General features: G+C 36.3%; 1 protein-coding gene across 2 annotated transcripts in view; it reads left to right on the top strand.

Annotated features, from left to right (window-relative positions):
* hzg (CTD small phosphatase herzog) overlaps positions 1-21,504 on the top strand; it is a 67,690-nt gene that overhangs the window by 21,213 nt on the left and 24,973 nt on the right. Inside the window, exons 1-2 of one of the 2 annotated variants that reach the window (XM_089245105.1) lie at positions 7,263-7,502; positions 19,512-19,636. In XM_089245105.1, the coding sequence (XP_089101231.1) occupies positions 7,433-7,502; positions 19,512-19,636 (195 nt within the window). In that variant the 5' untranslated portion in view covers positions 7,263-7,432. Of the gene's footprint in view, positions 1-7,262; positions 7,503-19,511; positions 19,637-21,504 lie in introns of those variants that run through there. The other variant, XM_089245104.1, reaches the window with a different exon arrangement.

Genomic DNA, 21,504 nt, shown 5'->3' with positions numbered 1-21,504 from the left:
AAAACTGTTTTTTTTCCTTCTAAATTTTTAAGTTGGAAAAGTTTGCATGTTGAATTCAGAAACTAGTGATTTTTTTCTTTTGGACAGAATTTAATCAGTAATTTATTGCGTTTTTCTGGAAATTTAATGTATCTGATGAATGAAATAATATCGGAGACAGACATGGGTAGTATATCAGAAATAAAGTTTTTAAAACATTAAGGACATATGTTTTTAAAATAATACAAGTAAAATAAAAGATAATGAATTGTTTGATAATTGTAAGAAATAAACATAGTTTATTTAATTTTGTTTCAAAGTAATTGCAGCTTTTACTCTTGCAGTATTGATGAAGCTGGGAGATAAATATAAAAATGACGTCAACTAAAACAAAAAAAATATGCATTAAAAATCTCTCTGAAGAATAAACATACTGAATTTGACTTTTGAGTTTTTATTATTATGAGACTTATTTGAGTTTTATTTCTTAACGTGTTTTAAAAATACGACACTGTCTTTAGACTTATTTTTAAAAAAAATCAGGAGGGGGAATCGTGCATGTTGAAGAAAAAAAAAATTAAAATTCGATGAAAATATCATGGAGATAGCAACTCTTATCGGAAGACCGATTTCTACTTTCTACGATGAACAGAGATGTGGCACACTCTAATTTACTCGAGTCCCGAAACCCAGGTCATTGGCCAAATCTAGGTCCTTTTTGAGGGAAAGTGAATCCCTCTAAAAAAATTAAAGTATGTCCCGCCCTTCACCACCACCATCCACTGGTATCCCTGTGAATCAAATAATTCATTTCTAAAAACATGTACAATCCAAAGGTTGATCGAAAAAAAAGAAAAGAGATTTACTTACCAGCTTATAACTAGGTTCTTTTATTTTCATTGTCCACTGCTAGGGAACGCGCCCTATGGAACAAGTGAACCAAGTTTGTATGGGTCCTTTCCGAAATTCCGGGTATTTGACGCACATAGCGTGTCAGTGGCATCTGTGGATGAAGATCAAAATCATAGCTTAAAATAGAGAAATGAATGTGAGTAATGGAGATCCTAATAGTTGAGATTTAAATAATTTAACATGTGGATAATTTTCATATTCACGCTTTTAATATTCTCCCTGAAATCTGGCGAGACTTGGTCTGTGGTTACCCGGTTTAATTTGTTTGCATTTCGACAAATTTTATAATTTTTTTTTTTTCATTGTTATGAGAAGTATGATTTTGTTTTCATATGCGTACTTACGTCACCAAGTTATAAGTTCTATGTGCCCTTGACATGTCATGCTGAACTATGCTGGTGCGTATAAACATTTGGAAACATTAATATCAACGCAAGTTATTTTGAATGATTGAATAGCTCTACAAAGAGGAAGTTCATCACTGTGTCAATTTTCCAAAGAGATTCCGGTAGGAGAAGCCTACCATTTATTGTTTACATTGTGTTTTTGTTTACCTGTCCTCTTTGTTTTTTTAATATTCTTTTTATACATATATGAAAACAAGTGAACTAGGAGAAACAATTTGTTTTTTCTCGTGATATGGGCGTTATTTTTATTTTTTTCGTTTGCGTTTTCTTCGATAAGATGAAGTTCCATCTCTCCAAGTAATCCTCACTGCTAGCTTCGAATGTGAAAGTTGGCTTGTAGCCAATAGCCCCGAAGGTTTTTCTTACCACCTCCCAGACAGCTGTTGGCTTTGCTTCTGATGATCTTTTGCACTTTTCCTCTTGGTTGGGCGAAGTGCGTCTGTTCGGTTTCCATCAGCCAAGATTTTTAATACACGGCTCTTGAAAACGTTACCAAGTTTTTGGTATTAACTTGATTTTTTTACATAAACATTTATCAAGGAAACATTTTATTTTCTGGATATTATGCTGAGGTGAACTCGGAAAGAAACGTCATCTTGTCTCCGCCGTGACACGAACTCAGGCCCTCTTGCATACCGGGCAAGCATGCTTTTTTTTTCCGAGTTCTCCTCAGCATAATATCCAGAAAATAAAATGTTTCCTTGATATATTGGGCTGAGAAAAAGCTATTTATCTTATAAAAATTTATTATTATACATATTTTTATTATTTATTTATTTATTGGTTTTGTCGAATTGCTTTCGATCTGCGTAGTATCCGTGATCCATTTTTCAAAACAGTGTACATAATTTACCTTCTATATTTCAAGACACGTTTTGGAAATTAGATGTTGATGGAAATTTTTTAAATCAAGTTGTTTGAGGAGTAGGTCTCGTTTTATTTTTGTGATACTGTATATCGACGGCCCAGTTTAAAAAGAAAACAACTCAGAATTCTGTTTTGAAGATATCTGCATTTAAAAGATTCACTTTGTAACTGAATGGGAATTAACTCAAGATTTCATTACAGTAGGTAGCGTATAACCAGAGTTGTTACTGTTTAGAGGTATTTTCCACCGTTCTCATGGTGTGCATAACTCAGAATTGCTATTTTCTGAGTTGTTGCCTTTTTTTGAACTGAGCCGTCGATATGATTATTTGTGGGGAACAAAAATCTATTCGTTAATAGTTGGTTCCTCGGCGAATTTCTATTTTTGCTGTTTTGCAAGCACTTTAACCGTTAGCAATCCTGCCTTGCCCTTTCTTTCTATTGTAATGACGTACAATAGAACGTATGAAGACTTATTTTTTCCGTGAAACACTGGCTGTCATCACGTCTTGCTCGTTTGAGATCTTAACAATATTTGTGCTGGGGCTATTGCGAGGTAGATGCTCAAATGCTATTCGATTGAGGTGGAGAAACGACTATCTATCTATCCAGTCGGTCGATAGGAATTCGCTCTCGTTGTTCCGAAACGCTGGATCCGCCGCTTCTCAAGAGGAAGAGCGGCGGCAACAGCATATGACGCACTTTCGGGATTAAGCTCATCCTAGGAACATGGTTAGTCGTAAAAACATGCTCAAACGTCTTTGGTATCTCTTCGGGTTTTTTGGGAGGAGGAGGGAAAGAAGCAATGGTCTGTTGGCGTGAGAAACTATACGAAATATACGAGAACCAGGAAGCGACGTGACGTGTTTTCAAAAATGAAGTTCGCGTTGTCGTTTTCTTTTACTTTTTTTTTTTGGTCGTCTTGCGCGAAAGAGTGCGTTTTCTGGAGTGAGGCTGCTTATGACTAACTCTGTTTTAGCTAGCAATAAAAATAGCTAATAAGAAATGAGCCTCTTCGTTTTCAGGGGAGGATACTTTTTTGTTACCTTCTCATTCACTTAGTCTTAGATTTTTTTTCCTCTTTTTATTTTGTTCCAATGTTTAGTTACAGGGTAAGGCGATGGTGTGGGTCCGTCCGATAAGGCTTCAACAACGGCGACCTGCCTACGCAAGGCGTACCTTCACTTAGTTCATAGCTGATGAGCAGGTGGCTTTGGCCTCCATTCAGGGAAGGATACTTCAGCTGTGTTTGTGCACAGTTGTGCATACATATTATCTGGTATCTCTCGTTTGCTGGGTCGCGTGTGTGGAATTCCAAGCATTCGTAAGCTTTAAATGCGGAATGGATGTGTAGACCTACCGCCTTTATGTAAAAACAAATGGCAGTAGCTGAATTTCACGTTTGTCAAACGTTTTCAAACTTAACGAAATTATTGCAACGTGTGCTTTCGAAACGTTTTGTTGATGCGGTTATAGTAGTTTTTAAAACTGGAGGAACCGATCAACTTCGATGAAAGTGAAACATGTTATTGTGGATTTTTTTTTGAAAAATGAATCTCAACATTACTAATGATGGACAAAAATTTCTTATAGAAATTCCACAGCTGGCATATTGTCCAACGAGGTGGCTGAAAAAAAATGCATATAAAAAAATATGGATGCCAAATACAACTAAATTACAGCAACCCTATAAGAACATATATCACGAAAAAAATTAATATGTAGAATATTTCGTTGTTTAGAATCTCTTCTGGTGAATAATCGTTAAAAAAATATTGATATCAACTGGACTTGCTGTATTATTATTTTAATACCAAGTACTCAACATATCTATTCTTTTACGTAGGTATCATATTTTATGTATCGTGACTGCTGTCCCAAAATAGGCCGTTGACTGTCGGAAAGTTCAAAGAATTTGTTTATCTTTTTAAACATAGGAAAAATTTAATGAGAAACTTCATATTCAGATTTTCCGAGAAGCCTGTTTGTTATTTTTGCGAAAAAAAATGAAAATAAGAGATGATATGAATAATAATTTATTCAGAACAGATTTTTAGTATTGTAGTCGATTGTCCTGTGAAAAATGTGACTTTTTTTCATGTTTGACGAAAACGATTTTTAGAAATTCTCAGAATCTTCTATGCAGATTTTGTTTACCCCATTTCTACGTTTCTCTTTCTGTGGCGTAACTTTGACTGCAGTGATTATAATTCTTGAATACGTGACAACTGTGTGTGTGTGTACCTCCTTGTTTTACAAGTGTGCATGATATACAATATTTTGTTCGGTTGAAAAGGGAAAAAGTAGAATGTATTTTTATTTCCTTGAAAATTAAATATGTCTTATTGTTTTGTTTTCGAAATTTTTTATTATTTTTAGTAAAAAAAATGACCAAATATACGTATCGTACGGTACATAAAGTACAAATAAAATTTCTTTTACAGGAATTGCATAAAATCTCAATTTGGTGGTTATTTTAATTTATCATATGTTCCCATCCTATTTGTTTTCAGAAATCCTTTTGCCGACACTTAAAAAAAAAAACCGTGTTAATGCGAGTTTTAGTTAATACTCATCAGCGGTTCTCAACCTTTTTTGACTCGCGGAGCCCTTTCTGGTATATAATTTCTGTGGAGGAGCCCCGTAGGCCTATTTTTCATTCATTCATCAAACAGTTACTGATTTAATATTATTCAAAAATACTTATAATTATTTTTTCCGAATTTATACTGTTTTTTGTATTTTTCTCGAGCTGCCGTGGAGCCCCTTGGGAGTTCACACGGAGCACTGGTTGAGAACCACTGGTTAACATGAAATGGTGTGTTGTGAAACTAATAAAACAACTAATGGCAGTAACATGGATGCAATTATCACGAAAAAAATACGCCAACACGACAATGATCCCGAATCATCTCTGTCGTTATCGGACTTTATGTATGCCAGGGATAACCGGCCACTTCACGAACTGACCCGCCATTCGGACATTGGCCGGGTCAATATTTGACGAAATTGGCCAATTCAATTTCGGGCTTTGGCAGTAACCATACATACCTCAGATGGAATTCCTTTAAGGTATTTTAGTAAAAACACATGAAAAAGTCGAGTCTTTAATGAAGATGATGTCCAAATTCAATTTTTATACATTGTTCAGCAAAATTTGAATATTGGGGGGGGGGCGTGCTTGTGTGTGTGGTTTTTTTTTCCAGTTCCTGCAGGCAATTACTACGTAGTGCTTGCTTTCCTTTGTTTCCATTTTTTTTTTCGTCATTGTTTTCGCCAGTAATAATAATCTGCTCGCGTGCCTGGCGCATTCCACACATGTCAAGGTCATAGAAAGACAATACTTCACGATCAGCGGCGTATGAATAGAAGCGGGAAGGACCACCCTTATCACTCGCCACATCGCTGCTGTTTTTTTCATATTACGGAGTTGTTCTTTCTCTTCTACTCTTTTTTTCATGTCGGTGGTGGTATGTGTAGAAGCACGTAAAAAAAATTTGGATAATTTATCATTATTTTTTCATCTGCACAGTTTTTCTTGAACGTTCTTACACATATTTTTTTCTCTGTTTCATGCGCTTGGTACATATGTGTAGGCCTATATATTTTTGTTTTCACATGCTATTTTAAAGCTTTTCCTGGATTTTGATGTTCTTGAAGAAGGCAAACAATTGGGGGTGACTAGTGTGTTATTTGCCACGTGATATGGTTAAGATTTTCAGGCGATAGATAGATATTATATTCCCATAAAATTTTTGCAATGTACTCTTCATCAAGGCTCTTTTGTTTCGTGCGTTTTTTTTGCAAAAATTCGAAAGAACGTCGTTAAGCCATATAACAGTGACAGCCATTTTATTCCCTCTAGAGTACGTTCCACTTTTCGTGAAGCTCTCGTGATGCTGCAGACGTGTTAACGACCAGATGCCGACTAATCAAGAACTAACAAAACAGTATGCAAGACTGTCGTTCATATTTTTGCTCGTTTTTTCTCGGGTTTGGAATTTATTATCTACCAGCATCTATAGACCATCGAAGTACTTTTATTATTTTTGGCTACTTCTGCTACTTAACAGTACATGCACCTCGTAAACATTCCTCTGAGGAATTTCTAACGAATTGGTACATACCGGAACGCGTGTATTTGCGTGGTCTTGAAGTACTTATGTTCTCCGAGTTGTGCTTGTTTCGTGTTATACCGATGCTGCTTACTATTTTAGTTGTTCGGCAGCATTCGATCATTTAGGATTACTTGTGTTCATTTTGCCGCAAAATATTTTCTAAAACGTCAGTGATACAACGTATTTTTTAATGCTTCCAATATCTTTGTGATAAATTTATACATATATAATTGATTTTCTGTCTTCTCTATACAAATCTACAATTTGTAAAGAGCGATCGTTGCCAAATTATGCTTATATAGTCGAATCCCTTTATAACGAACTCCAAGAGACCGAAGAAATCACTTCGGTGTAACGAAATTTTGTCATAAAGGAATTCCAGGTTTTTGCATTGTTCCTATGTAAACTTACTGGGAGGATTGGAAACGTGTTCATTAAAACGAGATTTTCGCTATGACGGTAGTCATCTGTATATACGCAACAGGACAAGACTCAAACGATAGGCTACTTTAAAAATTCGTTAGAATTTTTAAAGTAGAATTTAGAATATGCCTTTACAATGGTTTGTCACTTCTTCAATGCTCCCAGTATATTGAGAATTGATTATCGCTTCTCGGCCTTTTGGCTAAGATCAAAGTGATATTGAGAAAACCCGGGTAGCGCCGGGTTATTATAGCTATTAATAAATAATAAGAGAAGGGATTGTTGTTTTTTTTTTGTTGTTGTTTTTGTTTTTTTTTTATCATTTCTTTCTTTAATATTGTTTTAATCTTTTTTTTCTTTGTTGAATATCGATGAAAATGGTTGCTCTTCCTAATATTGTTTCTCTTTTTTTCCCTTTGTGGAATATCAATGAAAATGGTTGCTTTTTGTTTCTTTTCTGCATTTTTTTACGTATTGCTGGATGTCATGTTGTTCCGTGCAAATAGATGGAGCATAGAGTAAGCACATCACATCATTATCGTATATGTACGTTTTCCTTTCTTTTGAGGAAGAAAATGTTTCACGATAGGCTGATCAACCGTTTCTGAGGCAGTTTTTTTTTAAAAAAAAAGTCGTGAGATATCACATAGTCATCTTGCGTCTGCATAATGCCAAGAGATTTTTTTTAATGCTACCGACGGAAATTCCTAACAACGTGCTCCGGCAATGTTTTACCTCGTGTTTCGACGAGCAGTCTTCCATCCTACCGTTGATATAGAACCCAGACAAGCTGCTGGTAAATTTGACTTTCATAATTTGAATTTAGTCGTGTTTTAGTAATAATTTTTGTTCCGATGTAATATCTTAAAAACATTAAGTTGTACCCTAAAATTTCGGTCCAAGTTTTTGTCAGAATTGCTTTGTGACTTGTGATTCTCTCCTGTGTGGCTATATCCTCTTCTGGCTTGTGTCCAGGAACAAGTGTTTTCATATGGTTTTCTTCCTTTTTGTGGTGATTAGAGATTCTTAAAAATCTGGATCTAAAGAATTGATTCCGAAATAATCGAATAATTTTAAAGTCAAGAATTGATGTCGAATCCAAATATCACGTGTTTGGAAAAATTGACAGTCAACCTAAAAATATTTTAACTACAACTTTTTGCGAAACTGATATTCGAACGAGGAGAAAAATATTCAGGAAAAGAACATTTTTTTTTATTTGAAATGCGACCGTAAAGTTTTTCCCTTTCTTGAAAAATATTTTGTCTTTCGAATTTATTACGGCTGGCATGCAGTTTCGCCGAAGTGTATTGTGCAAGAAAACAATGTAGAAATATAACTATAGCCCTCTCTTTCTCCTGCCATTATGTCCACAACTAATGGTCTCGTTGTCCACCCACCTGAGATATAACGATGGTGGTGGTCCACCTGCCGCTACATAACGAGAATTAGAAAAGTTCCCTTCTCTTACATTTTTATTTCCAGTCGTATAAGTTTTACTTTATTTTTCTGTTAGGACAGCTGTTTCATTCGGGCTATTTATGGTCTTTTTTTAAAAAAAAACGTAGTCCAGAAAAATTTTTAACCACTTTGTCACTATTCGATATTACGTAGAGATGCGTGCGAGGGTGGGCCAAGTGAGTATCACGAATTGATCCATTCCGCGGTCTCTCTATACGTATGTCTCTCTCTCTCGTTACTACTTCTATTCGTCCTTGGCTGAATTGTATGTTTCCGGCAATTGGAATTTGACGACTTGTAACCCGCTGGCTGTAGTTTGTTTTTTTTTCTTTCAATTATTTTTGATTTGTGTTACCATCCGTCTTTGGTACTTTAAGACTTTTTCCCCCGTGTCGGAGACAATTTGAAAAAGTGTCAACCGATGTGTTTTTTGCACTGTGCCTCTTTACACATTAGAAATTTTTGGTTTGTGTCTGTACGCGTATGGCTCATTGATATTGTGTCCTCTCGATTGAATGTGTTGACGTTTTCTTTGAAGTTTCACTTGCTGGTATAGCACATACCGTCAACTTTGATCTCGTAATTTAATGGTGTAGTTCACACTCTATCTATGCGTTTCAGTTTAATTAGTTTTTCACCAAAGCAATATTGAATAGTAGTTTTTTTAGTTTTTGTTCGTTCCATAAGAGTATGCCTATTGGTTTACGACCACGGGTCATCAACATTGACTGACCCAATTTTTACCCTATTGAGATATGAAGCAGGGGGTATATACACATGCAAAACGTTCAGGGACTTTCAGATACTCGAAAATGCCATACTCGATCCTTATGCGAGAGACGAAGGATTATTCTTTGTGGCAATAAAGGCAAATGATGTAGGTGGTGGAGGTAGACTTCCCGAAATTCAAAAGACGGGGGGGGGGGTGAGATAGTTGCTGGTATTCCGTGGTAAGTTGATATAGAATTTCACTATTTACCGAAATGTTCCGGAATCTAGCTGTTTTTTCCTTGAATTCTGCGGTAGTCTTGAATGTATATTGAATGGAATACGACGTGTTCAAGATCCAGTCTTATAATTGTTATTGACTTCATGACGTGTGATGTGGCTATCGGTGAGGGAAATCTAGTCGTAAAATCAGTGAATTCTCTGCTTGTGCTCAGGGAAGTCATTGGCTTGCTGGGTACTATGAATTTCATTAAAGGACGTTTAAAAATTTAATCCACGTATTCCACAAGCACTTCTGCTCCTAGAGGTGAAAAACGTAGGTTCCAGAGTGACTTCACTGCTGTTAGTTGATCAGGTGGTCATAGGCTTGAAGACCATTTATTGAGATGCCGTGCCTTTCACGGTGGGTTAGCTCAAGACATTGTTCCCTGTCCCATGACAGCCCGAAAGGACGTCCAACAACCTCTATAAGCCTTATGATGAATGCATTATCCGTCATGGGATGGAAGAAGCGAACACACCCCTTTAGAAAATCCATTAGTGTGGGTAGCACAGCTTCCGCTTAAGATGGCCAGAAGTGCATCAAGAAAAAAAATCGAGCATACAAAACGTATTAATTTATTCCTTGAAGGGATGGTAGAGAGTGCCCCTTTGAGAATGGGCGGCCATCGATCGCCATTCGATATTCCTTATCTGCCTCCTAGTTGAAAAAGAAATAAAACGTGCACACCTTCGAAACAACTTGCTTATTAGATGATATGCAGCAACATAATTACTTTTCGAGACCCAACTTTATTGAAAATTCCAACATCCTGGATACGCATGGAAAGCATCTGAGAAAAGGTCGATATCTCCCTGCTTACAGCGAAAAATTTGTTTGTCACATTATTTAGTAACTTAACGGTCTATATATTAGATGAGGTTAAACATTGTGTAGCTAGTCTTTCAGGCTTTTAAAATCCTTTCCCGTTTTTTCTTGTTTTCAAGGACCGAAAAATCCGTATCATAAAGAAGCTATCGTTATAGATGGAATAAATTTACATAATGAAAAGTACATTGGGACCAGAGATTAATATCGTTATAGAAGGTACCGGTATACAATATAGGATTTTCACTATATCGTATCAGATCTAAACGTAAAACAGCATGCCCTACTCTTCCACTTTCATTGATAATGCTGGTCAAACATATATGGTAGCTAAAAAGTTAGCTCACCGAATAATTTATGGTTATTTGTGTTGATGGGATGGTGCCATTATATGATTATTATAATTTAATGATACAAATCGCCTTAAAACGTTCTCATTAAACCATTCTATTGCTCTTTTTTTGTGTGTGCCGGGTTTTTGGCCCACAAAAAGTGACAAACGTGAATCGTTATGAATCTACGTGACTGATGATTAACTTCTAGTAGATACGAACTTCAGTCCTACGTTTTCCGAATCTCTGATCCCATCCTTTACTTCTTTTTCTTTAAGTCTTTACCCCTGGCGAATTTTTTTATCTTTGGTTTCGAGTATTCCTCGCCGTGATGAACTCACTCGGATCTTGGGGGAAGGGGGGGGGGGAAAGGGTCTTTTCAGCTGTATAACCTACTATACAAGCTGCTATAGTATAGGAAATGATAATGTTGTGCCCGAGGCAAGGGCGGAAATTAAAAAAAAGGCCGACCAGCTTGATAAGGCATAGCCTACTAGGCCGGTTCGGTTTGGTGTCCGCGTTGCCTGTTGCTATTCGATTTTCAAGATCTCTTGTGAAATAGACTGAAAGTGGGGGGGGGGGGGTCGAACACGTTAAAATCTTGATTGTAGCTATATTCCAAGCAAGCCTTTTGAGTTTCCACGTATAGTATTCGTATTTTCCAGTCGTGTGCAAGTTTTTTTATCTCGCGTGGCTTGCTAGGTACTAGATCATCATACTGCTAGGTATGACCATCCATACGGTCAAGGTGTCAGAGGGTAGAGCATGTTAATTTAAGACTTCATTTTTTCTTTGAGCCACTGAATAGTGTGCTTGACAAATCGGGAAACATTTAGGGACCAGTCAAATTTCTTAAGAGCAGAGGATATTTTCCCCCAGGAGTTTATCCAGAGGCCCCAAAACAGAATATGCCAAAAACTACCAGCGCGATCTGGGAAAGAACTCAAGGGAATGAATAGAAAATGCACAGTATATGGGAATGTTTACCGCAGAACATTTTTCCAGTCAGCTGAGAGCTCGTTGGAAAAAATTCTGCTTTGGGGATCCAGAGCAGAAAGGAATGTGTTCATGCAGAGAATTATTTAATGTGTGGGAGAAATAAATTAAACTGAGAAAATATCGCGTGATGATGAGGTTGAAAAAAAAAGTTTCCAGTTTTCACATGTAGAAACGACTCGAAGGAAGAGGTCAGTTTGTTATGTATTCATTCATTCACCCACCCACAACACTTCTCGTGATGCTGTTTTCCACTCTTCCCTTATGCCTGCTCACGGAACTGCCGTTAAGTATGTAGAATAAATGTGATTTTTTTTTCTCTCTCTGTCACGTGTGTATTTCCCAATGCGTTCTTTTTAAAAATAGTCTTGGGATCATGTTTCATTGTGGCTTTACGTATTTTATTTATTTTTTGGAATTTTTTTTATCAGCTATTTATGTTAAGAGCCAGTCAGGTCAGGAATAATGAAATACATCGATATATCATGCATATAAATAGTTTCATAGATGGGTCTATAAAACTACTTGAAACTGACGCAATAACTAATGTGACTACAGTAAAACGTTTATGGGCTAACTGTTTATATTCCTGATACATAATCATATTACCGTGGCTTGATGAATTCCAGGCACCAGGTCGCCAATGCGATTAGAAAATCGGTTTTGGCGCTAGAAATTTTTTTGGTATTTCTGAATTGGAGTCTAAGGGTGTCAACATAGTGCTCCCGTATTTCCCACTGGTTAAAAACCCGAATTTAAACTTTTTTTAGCTTGAAATTCGGGTTTTTAACCAATCGGAGACGACGCGGGTTTCCAGAATCGGAAATACGGACGCACTATGTTCACACTCTAAAGGTGCGAACACAGTGCGCAGTTTTTGATTATGCAAGGCAGCGCCCTTTGCTGATTGGTTAAAAACTTGAATTTCAGGTTTTTTAACCAATCCGTAACGGCGCCGACTCGCAGAATCGGAAGCCAATGTGAACTATGTTCATACACTGTCACGAGATAGAATTTTTTTTAGGGTATCTTCTAAGACTGTGGTTTCTTAACCTTTTTCGCTCATGCCCCCCCCCCTCTGGGAATTACATTTTCTTTGTGCCCCCCTTCCCCGTCTTAATCAGGGCCCCCACTTTTTTTTTTTATTCAGGAGCGAGATTCTTTTCTGCGTATCGAATTTTTTGAGTATACTTATTGTGAACAAAACTTTTATAAATAATGTCGGCCTGTAGACCCCCCAGAGTAGAAGTTCAGAGAGCTTCTCCTCCTGTCATATTTCTATGCAGTGCAGTGCCATTTTAAGATCTCTCTGGTCATGCCCGGATGAGCATGGGCTCATAAGACCCCGGAGTCTTAGAGGTTTATAGGTATGTTTAAATTGGTCTTATGGGCAGTTCTGCTGGATTCTGAAAGTGGTCACACTTTTTCCCCCACCATGTTTCACTTAAATGCTTTATTTCTTCACATCAGAATTTTTTTTTTCAGAGCTTTCTATGCCCTCCCCCCCCCCCCCCCCCCCGATTCCCTTTCCACTCGAATTTCATCCGTCGTCCTCCCTCGAAATGTCCCATTACTACAAGGTTGTAAATCACAGAAGATACCGTTTTGGATCGCAAGGAATTCTGGCATCTTAATTCTTTAGAACCCGAACTTTTTTTTTAGTAAAACGGTGCAAAATATTTTTTTCCCGACTTTCTTTAGGCCGGTATTATACTATAAAATTTTGATAAAATCCCTTTTATAAAACTTGAAAAATCTAACCAATAAGGTTATTTGTTACATTCTAGAAAATGTAACCGTTGGCCTTATTGGCTGCATTTTTCAAGTTTTGTAATAGGACTTTTATCAAACTTTTATAGTGTAATACCGGCCTTAGACATGATGTTAGTAGACAAATTTATACATGAATTCCAAAACTTTTATGCTATCCTCAGACTCAGGTTCCGTAATCACACACAGACAATTTATGCTGCCAGTACCGATGTTTTGTTTTCGCTTTTAAAATATATTTCTGAACATTAACATTGGATATGTTATATAATATAATATGTTATATAATATAATATGTTATATAATATAATATGTTATATAATATAATATGTTATATAATATAATATGTTATATAATATAATATGTTATTATAATTATTATAAATATGTTATATATACTACACTCTCTGGAAATAGATTACTAAATCTGAATATTTAACTTTTTTTAACTTTAATATTTTTTCAATGTTAAATTATTCAGTACATGGCCCACGGAATGACGCTTTTGAAAAATTGTGATGTATTGCAGGAAGTGATGGATGTGGCTAGAGTTCCGGTGACCTCTCTGAATGGTTGGGATGGAGTAGTCGCAAAAAGGCACCTATCTCCATAAACCTATATTTGCTAATTATAGTTTTTTTCCCTTTCAAACGTGCATTACCTGTATATATAGAGAGTGTGTCAGTCAGATGTGTTTCCTATTAACATCACTCCACCCAGTTTCGTTCGGACTCAATTAGGTAAAGGCGAGTTTTTTCGCAATACTGTATTTTTTTGAAGGCCATGGCCCGACTGACCGTGGCCTCATGGGAAGGGGTGGACGGACTAACTTTTCTTTCTTCCCCTCATTTTTTTTTTCGAACTCGAGCTTTACCATTGGAATAGTCGGTCATAACCTCCGTGATAAGTCGTGCCGTGAAAGTTCATTCTGCTGCTCCAAAGTTTATGAAGTTGCCAGACTTTGATAGATGTGAAAGTATTTTTATTTATTTTTTTTTCACTGGGCAACTACCATGGAAGGGGGAAAAACACAGATACATTACTCTTATTTCTGTGTTGTTGCAACTCGAGTGCTTTCTCCGGGAACTAGTAAAGTGCTGGTATGTAAGGAGAGGGTTATACGTGGAAAAAAGAAAAGTAAAAGAGCCTCGTCAGCTATTTTGTTATTTTACGAAACGGGGCTAACAGGCAATTCAGATTCATTGGTCAGGAATGAAGAATGAGTCTTGTTGCGTTTAAGGGGTGTTATAGCCTCGTACAAGTGAGCGTATGTGTTTCAGCTTGATAAAACTGTTGAGCGAACACCAAGCGTACATCTCGGGTTTTTTTTTTTTCGTCGGGCTGTTTTTAGGCGACCTACTTGAGGAAAAATTGGACGTTTGGCTCACTAATTGAAATCCTTGGTAGGAGGTCCGTTAGCCTGCCGTGCCGCCCTCTTCTCCATAGACAGGGAAATCGCATCCCACGCGACTGTTTCGTTTGCGGTTTCCTATATGAAAGGTTTTTGTATTTGAATATATATATATTTTAGGAGGTAGTGGAGTACGTCGCTCTGATTCCGTCGATATATTATTCACACCTTTCACGCACGTAAAAGATGAAAAATTTCGTATTGCCTGGGCTATCTCCGCAGTGAAGGCGGAGATGGAAAAAGTACGCCACTGCACCGGAACATTCCTGAGTGGTGCTGATTGGTGATGAATTACGTATGGGAAAGGCATGAAAAAATTATTAGCCTACACGTATGCTTGAGAGCCCTGATTTGCCTCCCTTTCTCTTTCAAGCGATAAACACTTTTTTGAATATTTATAAGGAAATCAGCTCCCCATACACATAATTTAGGTTCTTATTCGCCGATTTTTCGTTCGTTTTAATGGTTTTTTTACGCTCTTTTGAAGGTTGATCAGATTTCATGGTTTGATGACTTTTTCAAGCTTAAGGATCTATTTTCGGAACACTCAGACTTAGTCAAACTGTATTTTTTACATGAAGTTTTGACGCATTGACGGGAGTGCTCTTCCTAAATAAATTGCACTTGCTATTTTATGAATTATATGGAAGCACAGATATGTGTTGAACAATCTAACTTGTACATGAAAGTGATCGTCAATCGTCACAAGATATGTTTCCACCTGTTTTTTGTGGTGTATTTATGCAGATTGTATAGATTTTTCTTGTCTATATTTAGCTAGTGGGAAAACTTGAATGCAATGAACGTGGAAATTGAGAAAGCTGCATGGAGAACTAGATTTTTCTTTATGTGCATGATTGTATTTAATTTTTGTTGTGGTATTAAAATATACTCGTATGGTATTTATCGTTTACACACTAGTACGTGTGCGAGTTGACCTTTACCGATCTCGATTACTTTGACGAGATTTTTTTTTTTTAATTATCCCCCAGTTTTATTGAAACCGCACTCGTTTGATTTCTGTGGGTTTTTTAATGCAGGTTTTCTTTTTCTTTATTTTAAATCATTCATCTCTGGCAGGTTTGCTGGGACGTCTTGGTTTTCGAGAAGCTGCGGTAATTTTTTTTCTCCTTATTAGGTCTTTTTGAGAGGTCTTTCACCTTCTAGTTTTGATTATCAATTTTAACCCTCATCAACCACAGATTACATGATTTTTTTCTGATGCAGATGTTTGATCCACGAACGTGCGCTTCGTGTGTTGTGACGGCTTTTTTTTTTTTTTTTTTAATTATCCTTACATAGATATTTTAAGTTTCACTTCGCATAGTAAAATCTCCCATGTTTCCAGTTATGTAATAGTGGAGGGTAAGTTTTCTTCAAGTGATCGAAAAGTTGGATCAATGAACCCGTGCTGTTTTGAATGAAAGCTTACGTGCACGTGTCTCTTCAGTTTGTGTGAAAATTAATCTGAAATGTCAGCGCACAAGCTCTTTTTTTTTTCTCGTAAGTTTAAGAATCATTGCTAGCGGATAGATGACATGGTGATTTTTAGGATCTGAGTATTATTACATCTTTTACTATACTGAATGAAGAATTTTCTTCTGTCTTGACCGTGAATTTAATGACGCAAAACTCTTCACGCATCAACGAGAATTTTTTATTTAACGATCGTATCTCATGATTTGACCATGCTATTAACTTACTCATGTGGTGACGTCATCCTTCAGTCATGTTCTGTCGGCACCATTAGTCATTATTTTTTTCCAGGAATGCCGGCGCCATGCAATGAATGCCAATAGTTCGCATGATCTTGGTGCAGTAAAATGGATCAATTTTCCTCAGACACGTCTATGTGTTTTGTATTTTTCGCATAACACCCGCAGACAATCGCTCTGTAGTGGGTGTCGAAACTCCTTTAAATGTTGTTGGGAGAGTGGAAGACTATTTTTATAAAGAATGGAATCTTATATTATGTCTCAAGATAACGTTGCTGGAAAATGGGATTTTTTTTCACCTATAAATTCCCGTGAGTATGAAGTTACTCCCAACTTGGTAAATATGAATTTCTTAGATCAGCTGTGACTGCAGTGTGCTGTGGAATTTTTTTGAGCTTGCCATTTATTCTGCGATTTTTATTTTTTAAATATGTGCGGTTATCGTGTAAAACTACTTCCATCAGTGTAGTTTGATAATCCCTGTATTGGTTTCGTTATTCCCGAGGGAATGCTTTGAACTGATTTAGAAAGCAGTATGATGATAGGCGTACGTGTGCCTGGTTGTGAATTCTTTACCATGCGAAATCAGCCCACAGGGAAAATGAGTGAAAGAAAATTTCAAAAAAAAAAACTTCCGTGGAGATAGAATGGCTGGTTGTTTCAGAGTTGCTGCGGTGTTTTTTTCTTCTCTTTTCAGGCAGGTAGGGAAAGAGAAGAGAAAACCAGAATAGCGAGTTTAACGTAGTTTGTCGTCTCCCGTGTAGTTTGGTGGCCCTCTGGGCGTCCCCCCCCCCCCCAAATAAATAAACCATCCGAAGGGAACTAATACCCTGAAATGCTTCTTTCACCTGCGATCTATGACTTTTGAATACTTCTTATGAGAATAATTTCTTCCTCCCTTATCCTTCCATGGGAACAAATACTTGGGAATTAGACTTCAACCATGGAATTGAACCATTAAATGGAGTAATCTCATTTCCCCACCCTCCTCCCAATGCTTCTATGAAATTTTTAAATCGAGATGGGGAGAATAAAACTATTACCACTAAGAATTTTTAAAAGATTTTTTTTAACGAAAACCACAATTGTCATTCCCATCGCGTTTTTTTAATTTTTTATTTCAAATCTTTTGATCATTGGAATAATGACAACAAAAACAGCGTGTTTACTAATTTGCTATCAACATGTGTATGAAAATCTTAATCATTGTTTAGTAAAATTGAATCAATTGTTAATGGGCTGGATGAATGATATTTATATGTACAGTCGAACCCCGATATAACGAACTTCGATTCAACGAATTCCTCGATTTAACGATTTTTGTCCGAAATTCTGGAAAAAACAAAGGTCAGATCTCTATTTCACAAATAAAAAACCTGTATGGCCTTAGGGCTGCGTCAGGGATGCATACCTATGTATTAACAAATAAAAACCCTTGATATAACAATTTTTTTTTGAACTATCCTTAATTTTTTATTTCTTGTCACTCAAAACCACAATCCAAAGATTTTACTACCCAGGATTTGACTTTCAGCTCTTTAGAGATAAATAAAAAAAAAATGAGAGGAGGAATCTGTACCTTTTTGAGTAAAGGAGACACATAAAGCCATTTAGAGTTGTTCATGAAGGTGGTTTCAGATGAACTGGAACATCTTTTCTCGTCTGCTAAATTATTTGGTTTTCGACCCCTAAGATATAAAAAACAAGCCTGCCATTCGGAACTGGCAATAAATTGTAGGTCCCTTGTAATCAGAAAATGAGGGTGATGCGACAACCCCTGAGAAAATAATTCATATTTGAACTATGCCACACTAGTCAAAAAGGAAGTAGCTCCAGTTTTATAATAAAAAAAAATCAAAGAACAATTTCAAGTTTCACTAACAAATTTTTTCCACTTATTTCCTTTCAAGCTAACGATTGAAGATACAGTAAAACCTTTCTTTTGCAGACACTGATGAAACAAAAAAAAATTGTCTGTAAACGATGGGTGACTGTGACATCATGAGTTAGAAAAGCATAGTTTTATTATACAAATACAACGCCACAACGGGCAAAATGCCCAAGGACGTGACTGAGAAAATACGTGGAAATTATTTTGCGCCATATAAAAGAGGAATGACTGCATTTGAGGGGGGGGGGTGTCCATTAAGAGGGGTTTTACTGTGCTATCTCACACACACACACACATCATACCTTCTTGCTTCCTTTTTATTGAAAGATGTTTTGTTAAAAGAAAATACATTTCGTGTTTTCACTATAATTATAACTCAAATATATAATCAAATTGGGGGGGAGGAAATAGTGCTACCTTTTTTTTGCAGCAACCCCACCCCAATTAATACACAAAATATTCACAAAATCATCAAACTTTTATAGAATACAACCCTAAAGCAAAATAAGCAGAAAAGAAACAGCAGAACAATCTCTGTAAGAATTTTTAAAAAAAACTGTCTTCTCTGTAGAAAAACCAGCTATTATATGGGAACTTTTATCACAGAACATTTTCAGTCATTTGAGAGTTTGTTTCAGAACAATGCAAAACATTCTGCTTTAGGGGAGTATAGTATATAATGTATGTGAGATCAGGGTTGCATTTCTGGCATATGCAGCTGCGCCAGGGTTTAAGCTAGATAAAAAAATTGCTTTAGCAAAAAATTGAAAATGGAAAAAAAAGCTTTAGCAAACTGCTACAATGCTAATGATTGATGGATGGATGTCTACTCGTTTCATACCTCCTGTACGCGTTTTTTTGCAAAAGTGGCTGCTGCTTTCGCATTTTGCAAAAAATGCAACCGTAGCTCAAACCCTTAGCTTCACAAAGTAGAACATTTTTGAATGACAATACGTGTATTGCTATTGTTTTTGATATGTAGTTGGGCTGTGCGTCACATAAATATTTGAATGCACAGGGACATAACCCTAAATTACAGACCTGACTTAACTACATTTTACTTTTGCTATCATTTCACCCTTGTGCAAGATTTTTTCAAGGTTCGGGGAGGGGAAGTTTGACTTCCCCCACCCTCTGGTGTGGGGGGGGGGTTTATGTTTTTTTACTGCAAAAATATACTATGATCTTTGCTTCGGGGGGGGGGGGGGGGCTATTTGTATACGCCAAGGGCATTACATTAATCATTTGGCTAATAAATATGACTTTAATATCTCTTATCCTTAGTGTTCCATTTTTAGATGCTGAGTTATTTAGGTCCAAACAGATATTTAAAAATTCATGAGAAAAATATTTTGCACGAGTTTAATTTGCCATTGTATATTATTTATTCGTCTTTTTTTTCTGTTTCTCTCAGCATTGACTGTCAAGAAACCGAGGCATAAGGGTTTCCTTCATTCATTGTTGTGTTGTTTTGGAGCAAAATCCAGCCAACCTAATCCTCCAATTCATGCAGAGGAAAATGGACAGTATGTATCAAAGGTAAACAAATACTCATTTGTTTAAAAATTTCCATGTTCATTTAAATCAACCACAGGTGTATTTGGAGATGATTTATGTTAATTCATTTTCATATTGATCGTATTGCATATATAGGTGGTAGAGTTTGTGGTGGAGTTTACGCTACACTTTCTTTTGCATAAAAATTTGTTACAGTAGCGCACCTACATTTACATTCCCAAAAGGGGGAGGTTGCAGCTGGTACAAAATACAAAATATCATTACATGCTTTCAGAAGAATAAAACTAGGTGTTTAAAAATAGAATGAAGAAAGTTTCCAGCAGAACATTGTTGTAGTGGTAGCGTAGGTGTCAAACTTGGGAGCCTTTGATTTTTTAGCTTTATTAAAATCTTGTTGAAAACATAATCATTTTGATTTTCCATATATTTATGGAAAAGTTCCTGAAAATCCTCAAATTGCACTTTGCAAAAATAAAAAATTCCTAGAGAAATTTTTCAGTTGTAGCATTCCTAGGGTGACCATGTTTCCTCAACCAAAATGCAAAAATGAAATTAGGATTTCAGAAGCTGAAAAGATTATTGCCAAAAATGGGCAAAGTTCCCAATTATTGCTAAAATTGACAATGGCGGGACATAAAGCGCTGCTACCAAATTACAGTGCATTAAAATCAATTTCTCTAAAAAGAACAGTTTAGCTAGACAAATGTGATAAATATTTAATCATAATTATCATAATATAATTTATAAGTCGCAAATAATTTTAATCTTTGGTTTTGGTGAAAAATTAAAATTTAAGTGGGTTTAATTGCAAATACAGAAAAAACAATGCACCTGAAAAAAAAGTTGAAACGACCATATTTAGGGAATATGGGAATTTCCCAGAAAAATAGATCACCCTATACTGTCCCTAAAAGTACTCTATTTTTCCCTCGTGTTTGTAAGACTTTTTGGCAGCAAAATATTTTACCACATGCAGAGTTACCAACTGCTACAGATGGCCACAATCAAATACGAAGGTACAAGAGATATTCTCAATATTGTGGAAATTGTTTTTTTTCTTCAAATTGTATATTATATATTTTTTTTTTTTTCCAAAAAATTCAGGTCCTTTTGTTTCGTGTTATATTTTACTCATTATTATTTTATTTTTTCTGAAATTGCATTGATTTTTGCAGTAACAATAAATTCTTATATACATGTGAGAGTTCAAGCTCAGACTTTAAAAGGGTCGGTGATAAAATTTGTCCTTTCAGCTTGTATCTTTTTTCCTTTGTATATATCCTACATACATGCTCTTGCTGGAAGTTTAGAGAAATACAATGACAAGCTTGCGATCCAGGCTGGCATCATATTATGATGATAGGGTGAATAACAAGCATCATCATAATGATATACAACATCAGACTTCAAAAAATCTGAAAAGTGTAAAAAAATATGTGAAATCTGTCTACCAGAAGGGCTTGTGATTGGTCTCCACATCCGGTAAAGGGGATTTTGGATCCACCCAAGGCGCTACTGTATTCCCAATCGCTCCAAAAATTGTTTTCACAATCAAAATCACCTTGCTGTGAGCTAAAAACAACTTTTTGAGCAGTTTAGCATGGTGGGTCTGGACCCTGGTTTATTTGCACTGATCAAGTGCCCGATCAAGCCCGTGGAACCTGTTAAGGGGAGGATATTCTGCTGTAGGTGCTCTGACACGTTAGGTTCACAATGCATGCTCGCACATTCCAACACGTACCAATTTGTTAGAAGTTCCACGGAGGAATATGGATGAGGTACATGTGTGGTGTAATAGTAATAGGTACTCTGATATGAATGAAGAAAACTGAACACTCAGTGTTGCAAGACGTATATATATGGCCCACAAAGGGCGTATGAAGGGTAGG

This window comes from Pholcus phalangioides, unplaced genomic scaffold (assembly GCF_987345545.1).
Source record: "Pholcus phalangioides strain wild (caught in Gottingen) unplaced genomic scaffold, Ppha-v1.0 ptg000015l_1, whole genome shotgun sequence".
Taxonomy (NCBI): Eukaryota; Metazoa; Arthropoda; class Arachnida; order Araneae; family Pholcidae; genus Pholcus; species Pholcus phalangioides.
The sequence above is the reverse complement of the archived record's forward strand: the minus strand, read 5'-3'. Positions and strand labels throughout refer to the sequence as shown.